Source organism: Tenrec ecaudatus, chromosome 4 (assembly GCF_050624435.1).
Source record: "Tenrec ecaudatus isolate mTenEca1 chromosome 4, mTenEca1.hap1, whole genome shotgun sequence".
Classification (NCBI taxonomy): Eukaryota; Metazoa; Chordata; class Mammalia; order Afrosoricida; family Tenrecidae; genus Tenrec; species Tenrec ecaudatus.
The window spans coordinates 173,311,757-173,331,135 of NC_134533.1; the positions used below are offsets into that span (position 1 = coordinate 173,311,757).

General features: G+C 42.8%; 1 protein-coding gene across 1 annotated transcript in view; it reads left to right on the forward strand.

The window, feature by feature from the left end:
• The window catches only part of TRANK1 (tetratricopeptide repeat and ankyrin repeat containing 1), a 115,571-nt gene that overhangs the window by 76,829 nt on the left and 19,363 nt on the right, over positions 1-19,379 (forward strand). The window contains exons 15-19 of the mRNA XM_075547077.1: positions 4,245-4,444; positions 4,729-4,866; positions 9,201-9,347; positions 12,977-13,133; positions 15,980-16,068. Coding sequence (XP_075403192.1) covers positions 4,245-4,444; positions 4,729-4,866; positions 9,201-9,347; positions 12,977-13,133; positions 15,980-16,068 — 731 coding nt within the window. The remainder of the gene's footprint in view (positions 1-4,244; positions 4,445-4,728; positions 4,867-9,200; positions 9,348-12,976; positions 13,134-15,979; positions 16,069-19,379) is intronic.

The following is a 19,379-nucleotide window of genomic DNA, read 5'->3' on the forward strand; positions in this document are numbered from 1 at the left end:
TACTAAACCTTTAAACACATAGATCTATTTCTCCATCATATATTTGCATATTTACATGTCTTTATCTAGACCTCTATAAATGCCCTTTACCTTCTAGCTCTTTCCTCTATTTCCCTTGACTTTCTTCCTGCCCTACTATCATGCTCAGTCCCCACAAGGGTTTCAGCAATTCCTCTTTTTTACATTACCCTTGATCATGCCCTACCAGGCCTCCCACACCCACCTCACCACCAATTTGGATCACTTGTTCCCTTATCCCTGGGTTTGTTAACACCACGTCCTTTCCCCTCACTTCCCCCTCTCCCATGTCCCCCCGGAACTGTCGGTCCCGTTGTTTTCTCCTCCAGATTGTTCCTCCAGCCTATCTTCTTTAGACAGACCTGCAGAGATAACATGCACAAAAACAAGACAGCAAAACCAAGCAACAATATACAACAAAACAACAACAAATCAATGACACAAAACAAGAAAGAAAAGCCTGTAGTTAGTTCAAGGATCGTTTGTTGGCCTTTAGGAGTATTTTCCAGTCCAGTCTGTTGGGGCACCATGCCCTGGCCCTAAAGTCCACCTTCAGCATTCCCTGGAAACCTCACTGCTCCATTCCCTTGCTGTTCTGTTGCACCCCCTTAGTGTTTTGCCTCAGTGTGGCAGGATCAGATCGGGTACAATTCCCACACTGTGTCTCCGGTGTTGTCCCCTGTAGGGCTATGGGTCAGTGAGGGGTGTCATGTCTCATAGTGGGGCCAGCCATGTGATCCTCTCTGTTGACTGGCTGCTCTAATCGGGAACATTGTCCTCAAGGCCTGGTGGGCCAGGATGTGCTCCACTCTCTCCTTCCCCTTCATCTGCTCCCATGTGTTCCGATCAGATCTGTCCCTCTCCTGGAGCTGTAGATTCAATGCGGTCATTTGAAATAAATTCTTCTGGGGGGAGGAGCAGGTATCCACTTAGTATTTGGGATTGGGGCCAGCACCCCAGACATCTCCACTGGCTCCCTACTTCACAGCGGCATGTTGCATTCACATCTTAGAGCACGAGACCTCATGATTTCTGCCACCAACTTAAGTTGGCTAAACATGTACTGTTAGCTACTTGTAGGTAATTATAGCTTAGAGAGTTTGCTGTGGCATGAACACATTTCAGGGGAACATTGAGACTATTCGAGAACTTTTGTTACAGCATGTTGGAGGTACCTATTTATTTGACAAGGAAATTGTAAAATTAGTGTTACCAGTCATCAGTCCTTAAAACTGCTTGTCTCCCAAGGAGAAGCAAAAAAGATGGATGGAGACATGTCTTTAAATTTAGGTAGATCTCTAGAAAGAGCCTTGGTGGTTCAGTGGGTTAAGTGTTAGACTGCTACCTAAAAGGTTAGTGGTTCAAACCTACCAGCCACTGTTGGGAGAAAGATGAGGCTGTTTGTCCCTGTGAAGATTTAGTCTTGGAAACTCTGACTTATAGGGTTACTGTGAGTCAGAATCAATTCAGTAGCAGTGGGCTTGGTTTCAGTTGATCTAAGAGGTGATTGTGGCATGAATTTTTTTTTTTTTATCAAAACAGCTTTCTAGTGACCTACTTTGACTTTTCTTCCAAAGGGTAATTAGTGTGTCAGTATTTGTAATGTGCTGCTTCTATTTTCATACATCTGTGAGTCTCTCTCTGGGATCCCTATTCTGTGTTATACATTTATTCAGACGCATTATTATACTCCCTTACTTAATATGGTTACTGCATTGCTCAAACAACTCTTTATTGGATTTTTAAAAAAACTTTGGTTAGCTTTTGTTTTAAGTTTAATTTACTCCCAAGCCATACATTTTGCTTCTTCTGTTTCTCCTAGGAGACCTTTTTCTTCTGTGCTGCCTCCTCTTCTGTTTTAGGAACAATGTGTTCCTCTTGAGTCAGGAACACTTCAGTGAGGCAGGGGGAGCTTTTGTATCAGTTGGTCTGACAATCTGTAAGTCCAGTGGCGGCATCTTGGGGGATTTGTACTCCTGGATGTATTTAATGAGCAGAGCATTCATATCTAAACCCTTAAGTTCAGCATTACTTTGTACATTTTTCACGCATGCAGCGAAAATTCAGCATTCTTTTGGGCTACCAACACTGGGTCCAACCCTTGTTTGGCCTGGAGACACCTGCCAGTTCCACCGTTAGCATGTAGGAATGGCATACACTGTTATACAAAACACTAGCATTTTGTTTTATTTCCTTCTGATATTTTTCTTTACATATGTTATATGTATTTATGAGATAATTGATTGTATAGCAACTATAGGGAGCCCTGGTAGCACTGTGGGTCAGGCATTGAGCTGCTAACCACAAGGTTGGTGGTTCAAACACACCAGGTACTTTGTAGGAAAAAAAGTGGCTACCTGTTCTTATAAAGATGTACAATCTTGAATTCCTGTATAGGATCATTATGAGTCAGAATGAAATCAGTGGCAGTGGATTCCCCTCCTCCCGTGGAGGTTATATATCATGTTCAGAAGCACTTGTGGCACAGTGGGTTAAACATTAGCTTGCTAGCCATAGAGTCATTGGTTTGAACCCACCAGCTGCTCTGTGGGAGAAAGATGAGGCTATCAGCTCCTGTAAAGATTTACAGTCTCAGAAACTCTATGGAGCAGTTCCACTCTGTCCTATGCTATGAGTTGAAATCCACATAATGGCAGTGCATTTGAATTTGGATTTATACTATGCTTAGTGGATATTTTCCTCACTTATCTCTCTCTTTTAAATTGAGATATAATTCACTTGTCACAAGATTCATATTTTAAAAATACATGATTCAATAGTTTTTAGTGTAGACACAGAGCTTTACAATCATTATCGATTTCTAATGTTAGAACATTTTGGTTAACCTCCCAAGAGCCTGCATCCCTGCTGGCAATCAAAACTATTCTCCCCACTCCTCAACCTCTGGCAGCCACTGATCAACTCTGTCTCTCTATGTCTGCCTGCGCTGGATATGTCACAGGAATGAAATCCCACAGTGCCTTTTGTGATGTACTTCTCTCATTTGGCACAATGTTTTCAAGGTCCATCCATGTATCATTGTATCAGAATCCATTCATTTTTATCTTGGAACCACCTTTTATTCTGTAGGTATAGAAGGTAATACATATCAAAACTTGTTCAATTGCCTCAAGGGTATCTTAAGTGGATTCCATTCTTTCATGGCCATGAACACCTTCCTGGCCTTTCCTGAGTCTCCCACTAATGTAAACCATTGGTTTTTGCTCACTGCCAGTTGGGAGGGAATTCGGTAATGACTGGCTTGTTTATATCCAGCAGTTTCCACCTGCACACATCCTTTTTTATTTGTAGACTTTTATTAGTAATTGTATTGAAGCTTAAGATTTTCTTTTGTTACCCAGCCACTGCAATGGAGGCGCATGTCTGGTTCATGGTGTTCTACCAAGGCCATGGCCTTCTGCCTGATGTAGGGCTGAGGGCAGTGGAGAGACCCAGGATAATTTCGATTTAGCCCAGTGGCAAACACTGTCACTTGGAGGCATTCACAACTCCGTGGACCTTGGACTCACTGTAAAAGTGGGATCATTGATTCTGCCTCTCTGGGCTTTTACAAGGATGAAATAGGATGTTTTTTATGAATGTGCCTGATGTTGATAGCAGTTCAATAAATGTCACTGCTCTTTCAGAGCTTAGACAAAAAGTGGGAAGCTGAGAAAAGTCTCTTTGGAAAATCCTCCTTTAGCTCTGATCATTTTTCTTAGTACAGTCCCCTCTCAGTTGGGTGTTAACCTGGCAGAAAAGGATGATGGGGGCCTTGGTTGCTACCACCAGTTAGCATCAGCTCTGCTGTCGTCATGACAACATTACCACCACTGCTCTACGCACCTGTGAGATGAGAGCAGGATAATGTTTCTCTGCCACAGGTATGGGGCCTTTCTGTTAACACTTCAACAGCTCTAATTGTTTAGGTCACATTTCTGCCTCGCCCCTTTCTTTCTGAGGCAGTTTTCTCCAACATGAACTTGGTCAGGAAAGAGATTCCCCCCCTCCCCCCAAACTCTCTGTGCATAGCAGTGCATCTCTGCCTCCATCCACTGTCCCCAGAATAATACATCTCAGGGCCAATGTGATCATCAAATGGGAACTGGACACTGGTTTGTAATGACATGCAGTGCTTCTGAGAAAACTACCGTGTCTTGGGGGGAAAAAACGAAATACCTAGTCATGTTGTAAATAGCTGACACATGCTTTATGGTTTGCTCCAGGAATCCTCAATCTCGCATCTGGAGTGGTGGATTTACTTCAGTTCTATTTCCCAGAATCTTTTGATCGCCTTCCAAGGGATTGTGGCCTCTTCGATGGCCCCAAAGCAACTGTCCTAGAGTCTTGTAGTGTGAGCGACTTGGCGATTTTGTTAAGAGGCAACAAAAGGAAAACTCAGCCCATTGAATTCGGAGCACACCAGGTGAGCTGTGTGGGATTCTGTGTTTTGAAATAAAATGTAGTTTGCAATGCAAAAAAAATTCAGTGTCTGAATTATGATACAAGATAGAATTCAATAGCCCCTTTCCCGGAATGGGTAATTGTCATAAATACTCCCCTTTGCCTGACCAATCAAATCTAGGCTGGGCTCTTTGAAGATGTAACCCACTTCCCATAAAAAATAAGTTGGGTATTATGAGGCTTCTTTTTGTAGAATCTGATTTGCCCCCTCCCTTTCCTATTCCCTACTTTTTTTTTTTTTGGCAGGTAATCCTTGTTGCCAATGAAATGGCAAAGGAGAAAATTCCAGAAGAGTTGGGATTAGCACTTGTGCTAACAGTTTATGAGGCAAAAGGCTTAGAATTTGATGATGTCCTCCTTTACAACTTTTTTACTGATTCTGAGGTATGTGGTAGTAGATTCTTTTTACATACTGCATGTGTGGCGGGGGTGGGGGGGTTTTCCTTCACTGTGGGGAAGAGAATTTGGACCGGAGGAGAAATAATTTTTCACAGGTGCTTGCTTGTGTTTTGGCGTGCCATCCTTGTAGGGTGGGGTCTTGTATGTTTGGTTGTGGCTTTGACGGTGGCTGTGGTTCATTTCACAGTGTGTCCTGGGTTGGTTCTCCTCGTGCCCTGTTCTTTCTTGTTCGCTTGTATTATTTTTCTTCTGCCTACCTGGTATCTAAGTGCCAGTTCCCAGTTTTCATTAGCGATTGCTATCCTTGGCTTCCAGGTGTCCAAGTCGGAGCAGACTTTTAAGGCAAGGTTAGCAATGTCTACCTTATGAGGACAGAACTGGCCAAAGTTAGTTCATAGAAAGACAACTCTGGGAAGTCACGTGAGGCATGATTCCTGCCCACTAGCCAGATTAAATGGGGGACGAGAACAGCCGTCTTGCCCAGGAGCCGCCTTCTGGCATGGCTTTACCAACACTGCTTGTACCCCGTGCAGACAATGGCAATGAGGAAGTCCCTAGATTGACCCACAGTAACCTCTGTGCTAGCCCATTGTTTTACCTTGACTCCAGAGTCCCTTTGCTGTGTTTTCCTCCCCAAGCATTGTATGTTGTAAGTAAAACCACCAGCTCAAGACCAGTGTCCTCGGTGTTTTACCTACTGACTTCTCCTGGCCACCATCTTTGGATGGACACCCAGGCTGAATGTGCTATGGAGTCTCCTTGGAGGACTTGGCTGGCTGCGTCCTGCTCCCTGTTATAGACATACCCCTGCATCTGGTGCATGCTTAAAAGGGCTGTGTTCTATACTCAAGTCAGGTGTTCTGCTGGCTTTGCCACCGTGGAAATCCTTTCCAAATCTGACCCTTTAAATCAAATCCCTTTTTCACCTTCTCCTGGTCATTCTTTCCTGCCATGTCTGCCTTCATGATACCTACAATTAATATTACTATGGGTGCTTTACAGTTTACAAAATACCCTTTGAATGTGTTGTCTACTAACTGAGGTGTACTATTTTTTTTAACTCCAATTCTATAGTGGCAGAGGGCCATGGGGGTTCAGTAAATTGCCCATAGTCATAATGGAGGTGGCAGAGGCTGGAGATGGGCCCAGACGCTTTGGGTTCCACATCTCGTGTACTTTCCAGTGTTCTCCCCTTCCTTTTAAAGGCCTGCATGCAAATTGGCATCTAGAACCTTCCATGATGAGTGTATCATTGCCATACCTTATGTACATTCCCTTTCTATTGACTTTTGCTGTTAAAATTGGATGCACTCTCATTAACCCTGGAACCACTTTTAATCCCGAGGACTAACTATTTTTTCTCATAATACATCCATTGGTCATGGTTGGACTGAGGCTCACCTAAAAGAGAAAGGGGTAAGACTTTGTTGTTCCTGTACTTTATTAAGTGAAAGTTGTATGCTGGTGCCAGCCAGAAGCTCAAGGAGTGCTGGATTTACGGGTTTATAACTTGCGGTCAGCTCTGTTTATGCAAGAAAAATCAAGTTACTCATCTCACCTTGATCCTATCCATGGCAGTGGTCCAGGTATATGCTCAGGCTGATGACTCAATGAGTTGTACCAAATTAATATCAGTTGAACCTTTTGGTAACATCTACTTCATAGGAATGTATACAGCAAGGCTCCTAAGGAGATTTTCGGATGGTGCTTTGAAATATATCCGGGAACACAAGCCTCAGTGCCCTTGACCAGACAACACCCCCAGTGGACAGATCAAGAAAGTCAGTCAACAAACGAGAGGAAATGCTTTAATCAAGGGAGAAAAGGGTCGAGATACATACCTCCCAGCTGCCATGACCTGGCTGCTCATGTGGAGTTTCTTTTGGGGTGACCAGCTGATGAAGAGTAACTGTTTTGCGACACAATGAGAGAACCACGGGAGCTTCTCTCTCCCCGGAGCCTCTTCCTCCAGCCCACAGATGTTTCTGGCAGCTTTCCTCGTTGTGCATTGGCCTCTCGACGTGTATGTGTGGCACTCTTGCAGCCCCGGTTTGGGAGGCTTCCCTTTAGAGAACATGATGTTACCTGCTTAACTACCTGGTTACCAGGCCCATCTTCCAAGGTGGTCAAGGGACTTAGTTACACCAAACCCTTATCTTGTAAGATTTTGCTTTATCTTTGGGGAAGGATAGTCATTTTCCTAATTGCCCCCAAACTATCCTGTGAAGGCTGGGGAAGGGTGCTTTGCCATTTACACTTCCCTAAAGGTGAGTCCTTTCCTACACACCGATGTGGAAACCAATGCACAGAACAGGAGGGGCTTTGAAAACAACAATATGAGCATTTAATTTAGGTAACAGACTCCTCACAGGTAGGTTTGCCAGAAGGTTTGCCTTTCCTCTCACAATTAGTGGTCGCAATGGAAGCTGGATGGGTTTCAAATGCTTCTGCTTTTTATTGCCAGCGGTGCTGCAGGCCTGTGTCTTTATTACAAAAACACATGCTGACTCCTGAAAGGCTCTGTCTTGAAAATAAAATGTATTTCATTTATGGAAACAGGTCAGTTGGGTGCCAATATGCATAGCGTTTGCTTCCCATCTAGTAGTTTCAAAAGACATTGTACTTCACTAGGCTTTTCACAGTCAACTCCTGCTGTTTGCCAGGAGAATCCTCTCAAATAGCAAGCATGTATGTTTTTTGCCTGCTTTTCTTGGCAAACAATCCAGCCATCTGAACAGCTTTACCAAGAATATTGGCATAAATATGCCCTGAAGAATTACTCTTAGCCTTATAACTATTTAAATGATTACATGTTTTACCAGTTTTAAAGAATTTAACTCAACATTTACATAGATCAAGTTCTAGGACAACTTAATGCATTTTATCAACTGCACCTACTTCCTTATTTTCAAAAACCCAAACCAAATTCACTGCCATCAAGTCACTTCTGACTTCTAGGACAGAGTAAAATTGCTCTGTGGTTTTCTGAGACAGTAACTCTTTGGAAGTAGAAAGCCTCCTCTTCCCGAGTAACTAGTGGTTTCAAACTGCTGACTGTGCAGTTAGAAGCCCCGTGGGTAAACTCACTTTGCCTTTTCAGTATCCTTGAAAGCACAAAAAGGTAGCAAGGAGCACCATTTTTTAAATATAAATATATCGGCTAGCAGGGTTAATTAGCTACTCCCACAAGTCTAAAATCTGGAATTTCATAAAAACTCCAGACTCTAAATATAAATACTTCATTCCATCTGGACACTTCAGCTTTATCAGGTCAATAAAGCCACCCCCATGCACTAAATTCAGTTTTTGTATGACTTGGGGGCTAAGCATGGTATTTTTCAGTGGCTGGAAACAATTGAAGAAGAATAATATTCTGCTGCACATTAAAATTATCTGAATTTAAATTTTGGTTTCCATAAAGTTTTATTGGAACACAGCAAGGCCCCTTTGTGTATGTGTTTTCTTTGGTGGCGTTTACACAACAGCAAGATTGAGTAGTTGGGAGAGACACTTTTACCAGTTAAGAGTTTATAGAAAAAAAAGTTTGCTAACCTCTGGTTCACACCATTCCATTGATTTTAGGTTTGGGGTAAAGAATGAGAAGGTAAAAAATGAACTGTTTATTAAGTTTTGTGCTAATAGCCAGGTATAAGACTTGATGATCTCTTTTCATTTTCTAAAACAAAACTTGAGACATTGCATTATCTCCATTTTATAGAAAGGGAAAACAAGGTCTAGAAGGGAGTAAACAATTTTTCCAAGGTCACATAGCAAATGAGTAGAAGAACCAAGACATCAATTTATTCAGTCTGTTCTCAAGAGTCTACTCTGAATGCCACCCCAGCTCCTGAATCTTCTTCTATCCTTGATTGAATAGCCTAGTTCGAAAAATTCTGTTAAACATGTCTTAACTGCTGGCCCTGTCATCTCTTAACCATGGCATTTAGCTCACTGGGTACCTCTCTCTTTATGTACTGAATGTTTGAAAAATGATTAAGAGCAGATAGTCTGATGGAGTAATTTTCTGGACTCTTAATATTCTTTCTGGAAATGTGCCCAGCTTTGTAGTGTATAGACAGCTTTCACTATCGTTTCCTTAATCCCCACCTATGTCGTTCAAACCTTCTTATCCCACTCTGAGGCCATAGACTGGCTGCCTCCTTGCACTGGGGCTACAGAATCCCCCCACCCACCCCAGCATACACACGAACACCTATGTGAGAAAAATGCAAGGCTCAGCTTTCCGAGAGGCTCAGGGAGGTTATGTGGACAGTTCAGAAGCATATTTCGTTGGTCTTTAATTTCTCATCATTGTTTAGGCTCACAAGGAATGGAAGATCATTTCCTCATTTATGCCTCTATTGCCTGACTCCAGAGAGGACAACTGGCCATTGATCGACGTGCCTCTTGAAAAAGCAAGCTCCTTGCCGGATCGATGCCTCCCACTGAACCCAGAAATGTACAAGGTGATTTTCATACATTTTCCTATACATTTATTAGGCAGGGAACCCATACTTAGAACAGTTTTAAAAAGGAGCCTAGTTCTTGGTGGATCTGATGCATGTGGAGGAGGGAAGAATGTATAAGTATTGAGTGTCAGCACAGGAAAATTTCCCTTTTCTCTGCAGCGAGCAGCCTCGCTGCCTTGGAGAGCATTTTCCTGTCTGAAGTAAAAAGGGAAGGGTTGACCCTCCTCTGGAACTCTGCCTTGTTCAGCCCTCAATCCCATACTTGACTCTTCTGGGTCAGAGCTTATTGGGCATTTCTGAAGGGAATGCAGAAGTTCAGACTGATCTGTGGTGCCACAAGCGTACTCGTCTGGAAGGTTAAGGGGCCTGGCTTCCGTTTCCCCTTGCATTCCAGTTACACCAAGAATAAGGCCAAGCCCATGGAATTCCGTGGAGTCCTCGACTAAGGGTGTTTGCTGTGGCAATCCCGAAGGCAGAGCGACAGGAAAGGACAAATGAGCCGAAGGAAACCAAAATTCTTTAGGCAAAATGACTCCTGTTGTTTTATGTTTCATATATAAAAAAAACCAAATAGAGCAGTAGCCATCAGATTCTTTCTGTAAGAAGGCACAGCAGAAAATTTAAGTTAAATAATAGACAAGCCAAGCAAATCTTCAGCTAGCCACTGTTCTGTTATGGTCTGGAAATGTGTGTTGTTTTCTAAGTACGCCCTGCTTGTGTGCATGACCCAATGCCCTTTGATCTGCAGTCTTCAGCTGACTCAGCATGACTAGTCAAGAGGTAGATCATGAATAATTCAGTACTAATGCTGATTACAAGAGGTGTGTAGCTCAGTTCATTTTTAAAATTTAAGTTTCTGGAAAAATGAGAGTAAGGAACACTAAAATTCTGCCCCACCACTTAGCAATGATTAAGCCAGCAAAAGTGAAATGCTATTAGAATCAGCATTTTTCAGATCTCTGTCCCTGATCAAAGCCCAGCAACAAGTGGGGGAATGCCTACTTAATAACGAGAGAAGCTTCCCAAGTTATTAAGAGCACTGTGGCATTGTAACTTCCCCGTCTGCAGTCTTTACACCCCAGCTTGCCTCCCCACTGCAGAAGGTGACACTTTGTCCCTGTGCAGCTTGCTTAGAGGAGCCTCAGCATCGAAAAAGCAAACTGACTGGAGTGAAGGGAGAAAGACAGTGCTATATAGTTGGAGACCTCATTGTCCCACTTTAAACAATAGCACATTTGAAAGAAGATCAATACTACAGGAGAGGATTCAAGAACATAAACTTAACACATGTCTGTAGAACACTCCCATTAGCAATGCAATACCTAAAGTAGAAATGTTTTGAAAATGATGATGGCAATAAATGTGCTTGACACAACGGATGGATGTGTTGGTTGTGATAAGAGTTATACGAGTCCCTAGAAAAATGATTTTAAAAAAATGCAATATCTGTTCTTCACTGTACACAGGACCATATATATGGTAAGATACAAGAGAAGGCTCAATAAATTAAAAAAGAATTGAAATCATACAAACTAACTTCTCTGATTATAATAGAATGAAATGAGAAATCAGTAACAAGGAAAACTGAGAAATTTGCAAATATTTAGAAATTAAATTATTAAACAACCAATGGTCAAAGAAGAACTCACAAGGGTAATTAGATAAGACGTGGAGACTAGTAAAGTGAAAGCAAATCCAAGTGATGCAGTGAATGCAATACTCACAGGAAAAGTTATAGCTGCAATGCTTATATAATAATGATAATAATAATAATAAATAGATACACAAATCAAGAACCTAACTTTGAGGAACTAGAAAAAAGATGAGAAAAACCAAACCCAAAGGTAACCAAAGGAAGGAAATAAATGTTAGAACGGAGCTAAATGACATAGAAAATAGAAAAAAAAATAGCATAAACAAAATGGACAGTTCTAAGAAAAAAATGAATAAAATTAACACTTTTAGTTAGACTGATGAAATAAAGACAGAAGACACAATTTATTAAAATCGGAACTAAAAATGATGACATTGCTACTAATCTCATAGGGGAAATGATCGTAAGAGCATGCTATTAACAATGTTTACCAACATATTAGACCATCTTGATGAAATGGACAAATACTTAGAAACACACCAATTACCTAAACTGAATCAGGAAGAAATAGAAAATTTCAACAGACTATAACAATAAAGAGATTGAATAGGTAATAAAAAAGCCTATCAAAGAAATGACTTTACTGGTGAATTTTACCAACCTTTTAAAGAAAAATTAACATGAATCCTTCTCAAATGATTGCCCCAGACAGAAATCCAGCAAGGCTAGAGGAATTTAGAACTCTGATATATTGCTGGTGGAACTATACACATGCTACAGCCATTGTGGGAACAGTTTGGCAGTTCTTCAATAAATTAAAACAGAATGACTTTATAACTTCACAATATTAAACAAGTGCTTAAACAAAAATCTGTACACGAACGGACATAGCAGTACTGTTCACTTTAGCCAAAAGGTAGAAACAGCCCATGTGTTCTTCGTAGACAATGTTATGTTATGATTGGTGGTGAGTTGGGTTTGACTCATGGAACCCTTGGTAACAAAATGAAATGTTTCTCCGGGTCATCTTTACGACACATCTCCATGTGTTTGAATCTACTGTTGAGCCATTTCATTGAGGTTTCCCCTGAGGTTTTGCTAGCCCTTTGTCTTAACAAACATAATATCCTTTAGCAATCAGTCTTTCATGACGATTTTCCAAATTAAATGAGCCAGTCTCACCACCCTCATTTCTAAGGAACATTCTGGTTATATTTCTTCTAAAACAAATTTGCTCGCTTTTTTTCCTGGCAGTATATACCCAATAGGCTTCATTCTGATATATCCATCCAATGGAATACTTTTTAGAAGGAATGAAATTACTGTTGCATGCTACCGAATGAATGAATCTTGAAAACATGCTAAGAGAAAGAAGGCAGACACAAAGGTGACATGTTGTATGGTTCCTTGTTTGTGAAATTCTAGGATAGGCAATTCAGTGAAACAGAAAGCAGGGTAATCAGTGGTTGCCAGGGGCTCAGGGAATAGAAGATGCAGTTATTTGGCATTAAAGTGGGTACTGTTTCTTTTGAAGTGGTGAAAATGTTTAGTTTGGAGCTACATAGTGGAGAGGTTTGCACAATGTTGTGAATACACTAAATGCCTTTGAATTTTATGTTTTAAGTGGTCCAGGGGATGAATTTTATGTTGTGTGTAATGTACCACAGAAAGCAAAGTGAATGAGAACAATCACGTAGCAGGTTACTTTGGGGGCAACCTGCTAACGGGTGGATGGGAATTGTGGGAGCTCACCATATTTTTGTAACTTCCTGTGGAAATATATTTCAGTACAAAGTTGAGAGAGTAGTCCTGGCCACTTGCCCTCTGTGTGAGATAGGAGTAGGAGTGGAGTGTCTCAGAGTCCACTCAGCTATGTGGCAGCGACCTGGAGCTGCTGCTGCCTCTATCACACTGGGATGGCCTCCGAAGCCTTGCTTTGGTACTGTGCCAAAACCAGAGTAAGCGCATTGTTGTGTCACACGGTAGCTATTGGCCATGGGTTCACTGTCTTAGCCTCCAATCTTCTCCACAGCTCCTCAATGGAGAACTGAAGCAGTTGTACACTGCCATCACGCGAGCCCGGGTCAACCTCTGGATCTTTGATGAAAACCGAGAGAAGCGGACTCCTGCTTTCAAATATTTCATGAGAAGAAATTTTGTCCAAGTTGTGAAGACAGATGGAAATAAAGGTAACTGGTCATTAAAGTTGTCTCACTGTTGACATGGAAGCATGCTTTTCTCAACTTTCTTTGCCTGCTCGGTAGTCCTCTGAGAAATGAGAGCTCTTCATCCGCCAGAGTAGGTTGTTCTTTTCACCTTTTACATAAAGTCGTTAACTGTAGTGTTTCATCTTATGAGGCCTTGTGCCGTAGTTATCCAGTGCTACCATAGTAGACAGACATAGCACAAGTAGCTGGCATGCGTGTCATCACTGCTTAGTAGGCTTCACGTCCAGATTCAGAGTGCTGATCCTCAGGGGAGTCTTTCTCAGTTGGTTCTGGTGGGAGCCCTTGTCTCTTCAGCTTCTGCTTCGTGAATCCTTACAGATCTCCATTATCTTGTCCTTTATTTTAACCTCATTTCTGCTCACTTGTTTAATCTCATAATTTCAAAAGATTGAGTTGTTAACAGGGTTTCTATCTGATTATCATTCCTGTTAGCCCAAAGTTTAAAAATTCAGATGGGTTCAGGGTTAGCTTCTGTGGCTATGGGTGAACAGAGAAGAGCCCATTTGAAGCCTTGGTTTGAGAGTTTAGATAGTGAGAGATAACAGGTTATCTGCATCTATCTGGTTCTTGAGTTTTACAAATTAGTATAGTGAGGGATTCATCAGAGACTGTGTATTCAGTTCCTGAGGGTGGGTGGCAAATGTTTAAATAGCAAAATTCAAAGAGTAAGGCTGAATGCATATACACTTGTTTACACTAATAATTTCTGACACAAAACTTTTTGTAATGGCTACTTCTAGAGCAAGGACTAGTAAGTGTGGGGTTGGTGATTACAAAATGAAGGGAATGTTTCCTGATAGGAGAACTGAGAAGGTAAATGACCAGCTTGTAAAGATGGAGCAGATGGTTGTCTTTCTTGCGGATGAGCTGTTGACTTAACTCTTTCAGATCAAAGTTGGTTCCTCCGAGGGTAGGGGAAGGCACAGGGTTCCATTGCCACAGGTAGGTTTTCTGGTTTGGGGAGCATTTCTTACCCAGCTTTATGACAGCTATTCCTGGGTAGGTAGGAGTCTTGGTGGCGTAGTTTCTACGTGTGTTGGGCTATGATCTGAATGATTTGCAATTGAGAACTATGAGTCGCCCAGCAGGAGAAAAATGGGGCTTTCTACTCCTGTAAAAAGTTACAGTTTTGGAAACTCAGGGGCAATTCTGGCCTTCTAGGAGCTCTGAGAGTCAGCACAGACTCAATTACACTGAGGTTTTTATTAACTATTTTTATTTCTAGTTCTGCCTAAAGTTTTGTTTGGGGATCAGGAATAGATGTTCTCATCCTGGGGCCTGTTGTGGTAATTATGGGAAAATAGAAGACCTGGAGTTTAAAATACCGGTTGGGGTCTTCTTTGAATTCTCAGCCAGTATGGCCACACACCTCTTGTTAAAGCTCCATTCTTTGCCTCTGGGCTTTTCTTGTTAGGTACTGTCCACTTGGCTCCAACTCAGTGACGTAGGCCCATGCACCACAGAACGAAACACTGCCTGGTCCAGCGCCATCCTCATGATCATATCAATTTTTGACCCCTTGCTGCAGCAACTGTGTCAGTCTATCTCACTGAAGGTCTTTTCTTTTGTGCTTGACCCTCTGCTGTACCAAGCATGATCTCCTTCTCCAGGGATTCGTCCCTCCTGATAACATGCCCCAAGTATGTGAGATGAAATCTTGTCATCCTTGCTTCTAAGGAGCATTCTGGCTGTATTTCTTCCAACACAGATTTGTTCCTTCTTCTAGCAGTCTATAGTACATCCACTGTGCTTCCCCCAAATCATAATTCTCATGCATTCATTCTTCAATCTTTGCTAGTCATTGTCCAGCTTTTGTCTGCATATGAAGTGATGGAAAATACCGTGGCTTACGTCAGACATAACGCTAGCCTTCCAAGGACAGCAGATTTACCCAATTGAATGTTACTTGATTTCGTGACTGCTGCTTCCATGAAGCAGTATTTCAGCTAAAAATATGTGAGTGGGTTGGTCTAGCATGGTCAGCTTCCTTAATCCACCCTTTAGCTCATATGGTTCGGCCCCTATTATACAAAGTCATCAAGATAAACACTTTCTTCAAGTCAAAATACCAAATGATAAAGAATCGCCAGTTATTTTATGTTTCTAGTAGCATCAAGAACACCACAGCAGTTACAGTTTTAATTCTGAGTGGTAAGGTGCACATTGGTACATCTTTGAGAGCACCGTTTTCATGTTCAAGAGGACTTGGGGGGTGAGGGTCGTTACTATGAAATTGGGGTTTCTTCAGTATGGGACCTACAAAGCCCACTGGCCCTATTCAGAGAAAAGATGAGGCTCTGCTGTAGGAAAAAGATGTCAGTGGGGCACTAGTAATGCACATCAGTCAGAACAAGATACTGCATATGTGTTCCAGGGCACTAGCAGGGGTGAACAGGGAGCAGAGAGGCTTTAAAGCATAGCATGTCTTTACACCCTCTAAACCAACCCAGCATGCCTGCCTGTTCTCCTCTTGGCTGTTCATTGACCTGAGTAGCTTTATCCTTTTCACCTCCAACTTGATGGTTAGCATGGGCCTGTTATTTACTGTCACTTGTTGGACTCATGCAGCGGTGACTTGGGAGCCCTCAGGGACTTTCGCCCATTGTTGGTCATGCTCTGGGGGCTGAGTATTGTTAAAAGTAAGCTAGGTAAGTTAGCTAGGATGGCAGGTATTGTTAAAAGTAAGCTAGTAAGGCCAACAGGAGGAACTGACTAAAAGCAGCTGGATCCACCAAAAGGAATGTATCAGATTGCTTAAGTGAATGAGCGCTCAAAGAAGTAAACCTGCTTTTCTCTTTTTCTTTTAGACTTTGATGATAGTATGTTCGTTAAGACTTCCACCCCTGAAGAATGGATTGCCCAGGGAGAATACTACGCCAAGCATCAGTGCTGGGAGGTAAGGGGCTGGCCCAGGAGCAAGGGAGCAAGCTTGTCAGGCCCCAGAGCAGGCTTCCCATAATCTCATTCATCATCACCTTGGAGCCAGGGTAAGGTGACATTTTTCAAGTCACTTCTTTGGAAATGTTGGGCCATTCTGCAGTGATGAGAGCTCCCTGCCCCGTCCCTTCCTCAGCATGGTCATGACAACCTTTGTTGTGGCCAGGTGCTAGTAGGTCATTGAAAGAGGTCAATGTATTGGCCCCTTAAATCCTACATATTTTCTCTCCCTCCTGTACTGTATGCTTAGAAAGATTTTTTATAATTATCACACTGTATTTTAAAACAGTAACAGATTGTGCCTCTCTTTTACTTTTTTCGTTGATTAAATATGAACCAAATTGCGCATCTGAGTCTGGTGGGTGTAGATTAAGCTTTATCACCAGGCTGAGCAGATTGATTGCTAATTACAGGCCATTTTCGAGGCTCAAGCAGTCTTCTCCTAGGAAATGACAGCAGTAGTCTTCCTGAAAAGTTGAGACCAGCGTGATGAGCCCTATCACTTCTCCCGCAGCCAGAATCCCCATGTGTCATGGGTGTTAGCTAGGAATCTTGGCAGGTGTGTCTCCCATAACAGCAGTAATGACACCTTCACCCTGAGGGTTTATAACACAGTTAAAGGGGTGTTTTCAAAACCAATAACCAGAAGCCTGATCTGAGGCTTGGATCCAACAAAGTCCAACAAACTCAACAAAGACCTGATCTTATTCCATTTCTTTCTTATGTTATCATGATTCCCCTTCATGGTTATGTAATGGCGGCAGTAGCTCCAAGCACTAGCTTCTTTCTCAGGAGCATCCCATGCATGAAGAACAGGGATTTGTTTTCCATGGGGCTCTTTATGTCTCATTGACTAGTGCTAGACCATTCTTAGCAGCAAGGGATTCTGGGAGAGTAATTCCATATGGCAGTTTCAGCCCTTGTGGGAGTTAGATCCCTGCCATCAGACAAGCATGGGAGGCAGGATGCTAGGGAACAAATACCCAACGGTGTCTGACTCATGCACATTTCCCAAAGATCTAACTGCCCCAGGCCCACGGAGTCCCCCAGGCTGGCAGCTGCAGGAGAGGCTTCCTGAGAATATAGCTGGGCTTGAGTTTTGGACAGATCCTTTCTTTCCTTTCCATGTCTCAGTGTTCATATGAGAGGTTCCCGCTCTTAAAAAGTTATGAGGTAAGTGCCACCGTTTCCTTTGAAACTGGTGAACAGACATCTGGATGGTGATTCCTCTGGAGGGCCTGCCCTGCTGTCTTCATGATCTTTCTTACCAGGCATAGAGTTGGGCCCAAGTAAAGGTACTGGCAAGTGACAAGTATCATGAAATTCCAAGTTAGAACTCATGGATGCTACAGGTGCGATGTCTTCTGTCTGATGTACCATGGGAGAAGGAATTCCTAGAGTTTTCGCAGTCACAATTTTTAGGAGAGTTTTGTCTGTTGTGGCAAAGAAAAGGATATTTAGTCTACAGCAAGCAACTCACATTTGGGTTTTATCAGTTACTGTTTGCTACAGGACTTCTTGAACCTTGGTGCCTCAGACATGTCCTTTATGAAGTCTATCAGTCTGGGGGTTGGAAAAGCTGAGTTTAGCCGAGCAGAACGTCTGATCTCATATGGGGAACACAGCTGCCAGGCAGCCAGGCACCTTTGATGCTGGAGGTTGGTTGGTTTTATTGGCTGACTTGATGGGGTAACTGGAGTTCTGTACTACTCATTATTCAACTGGCTAGTCCAAGACTTGTTTGTATGGTGTTTGGGCAGGTTTGAAGAGAGGGAGAGGCAAACGAGACCTCTCAAGGCCTAGGCACAGTTGTTTCTGTGGCACTATCGGCCAAAGCAAGTCACACTCTAGTTTGAAAGGGAAGAGAAAGAGCTACTACCACTGTTGGTGGGAGAAGCTTCCAAGTTATACTGGAATGGGGTGTGGACAGAGGGAAGAGAGAAGGGATATGACCGCCCTTTCAGCCGACCAAAAGATGAGAGAACATTTCTACTGTTACATGTTTGAGGGTGGATAGAAAATATTTATCCATCTGCACCATTGAGCTGCAGGAAGTGAGTGACATCCCCCTGCCCCCCCGCCAACTTTATTCCTTGGCCATTCTTGTTAACATTGGAAAGAAATACTGAACACTTGGCTATTGTTAGAAAACCAAAATTTGGGGGGTCGGGTCAATTTGGGGCGAGTGGGGAGGAGAGGTTGGGCTAGGATGGACAGCAAATATGGGCCTAACACTGCAAAACTAGGTAAAGTCTTTCTCTTTTTGGGTCCCTGTTGGTGCTCACCATAACACGCTGCCTATAGATTTCAAATTATTTTTCGCCTTCCATGTCTTTTTAATGTTTGAATCTAAAATCTTTATAGGAGAGCTGGCACAGATTAGAATGTTCTAAAAAGCCTTCTCCTCGCCTGATTTTATTCTGATCTGGCTAAGGAACTTCAGGAGGAAGGTGGTTTATTGAGGCTATAAATGCATGTCAATAGAAGGTTGAGCACCACGTTGCAAGTGGAAACTCATTGAGATTCATCCATTGAGCAAATACCTCCTGAGTTGTGGGCCACGCATTGTGTTGAGGTCTCAGGATCATGATGATAAGTGAAACAGGCACATAGACAAAAGAACTGCTCTGTCTGGACCAGGGGCCAGAGAAGGCTTCTCTTGAGGAGGGAGACCTTGAGCGCAGGTCCGTAGGATGAGTGAGGCTAACCATGCAGAGAGGGGTGGAGGAGCATTACCATCAGAGGAGAGAGTGCGGGCAGAGGCCCAGTGGTGGGAACGAGCGTAGACTAGGGAGGTTGGAGCAGAATGTGAAGCTGGGAGATATATTTCTGTCCAGTGTATTAATGCGGGCTGCAGTGTCCCAATGGTGTCCGTGCTGAGACCCATTCTCTCATGTTGAGCAGGACATGAACTTTCTGCTCTTCCGGGCTGTCCTTTAAGATACAGGTTAGCATTTCTGTTTTAAAAACCCGGATTTCTGCTAGCAAGAGTGAGGGTGCGGTCTGACTCTGTGTGACTCTCCTGTGACACATGTTTGTCCATCTGATGTTCAGAGGGTTTGGTGATCCCATATTTGAATGTCTCAAGCATCTGACCGGTGACTTTTTTGCATCTCTTTCCTCTGTGGCTGTGCTACATCTGCCCGCCAACACTATGAGGTGGCCGCTGGAGTTACCAGCTGTTGAAAAACCCCTGTTGATGCTCAGAAAATCTATTGGGCAGCTTTGGGCCAATCACTGCACATCTCTGAGCTGAGGTCTAGAGAGAGA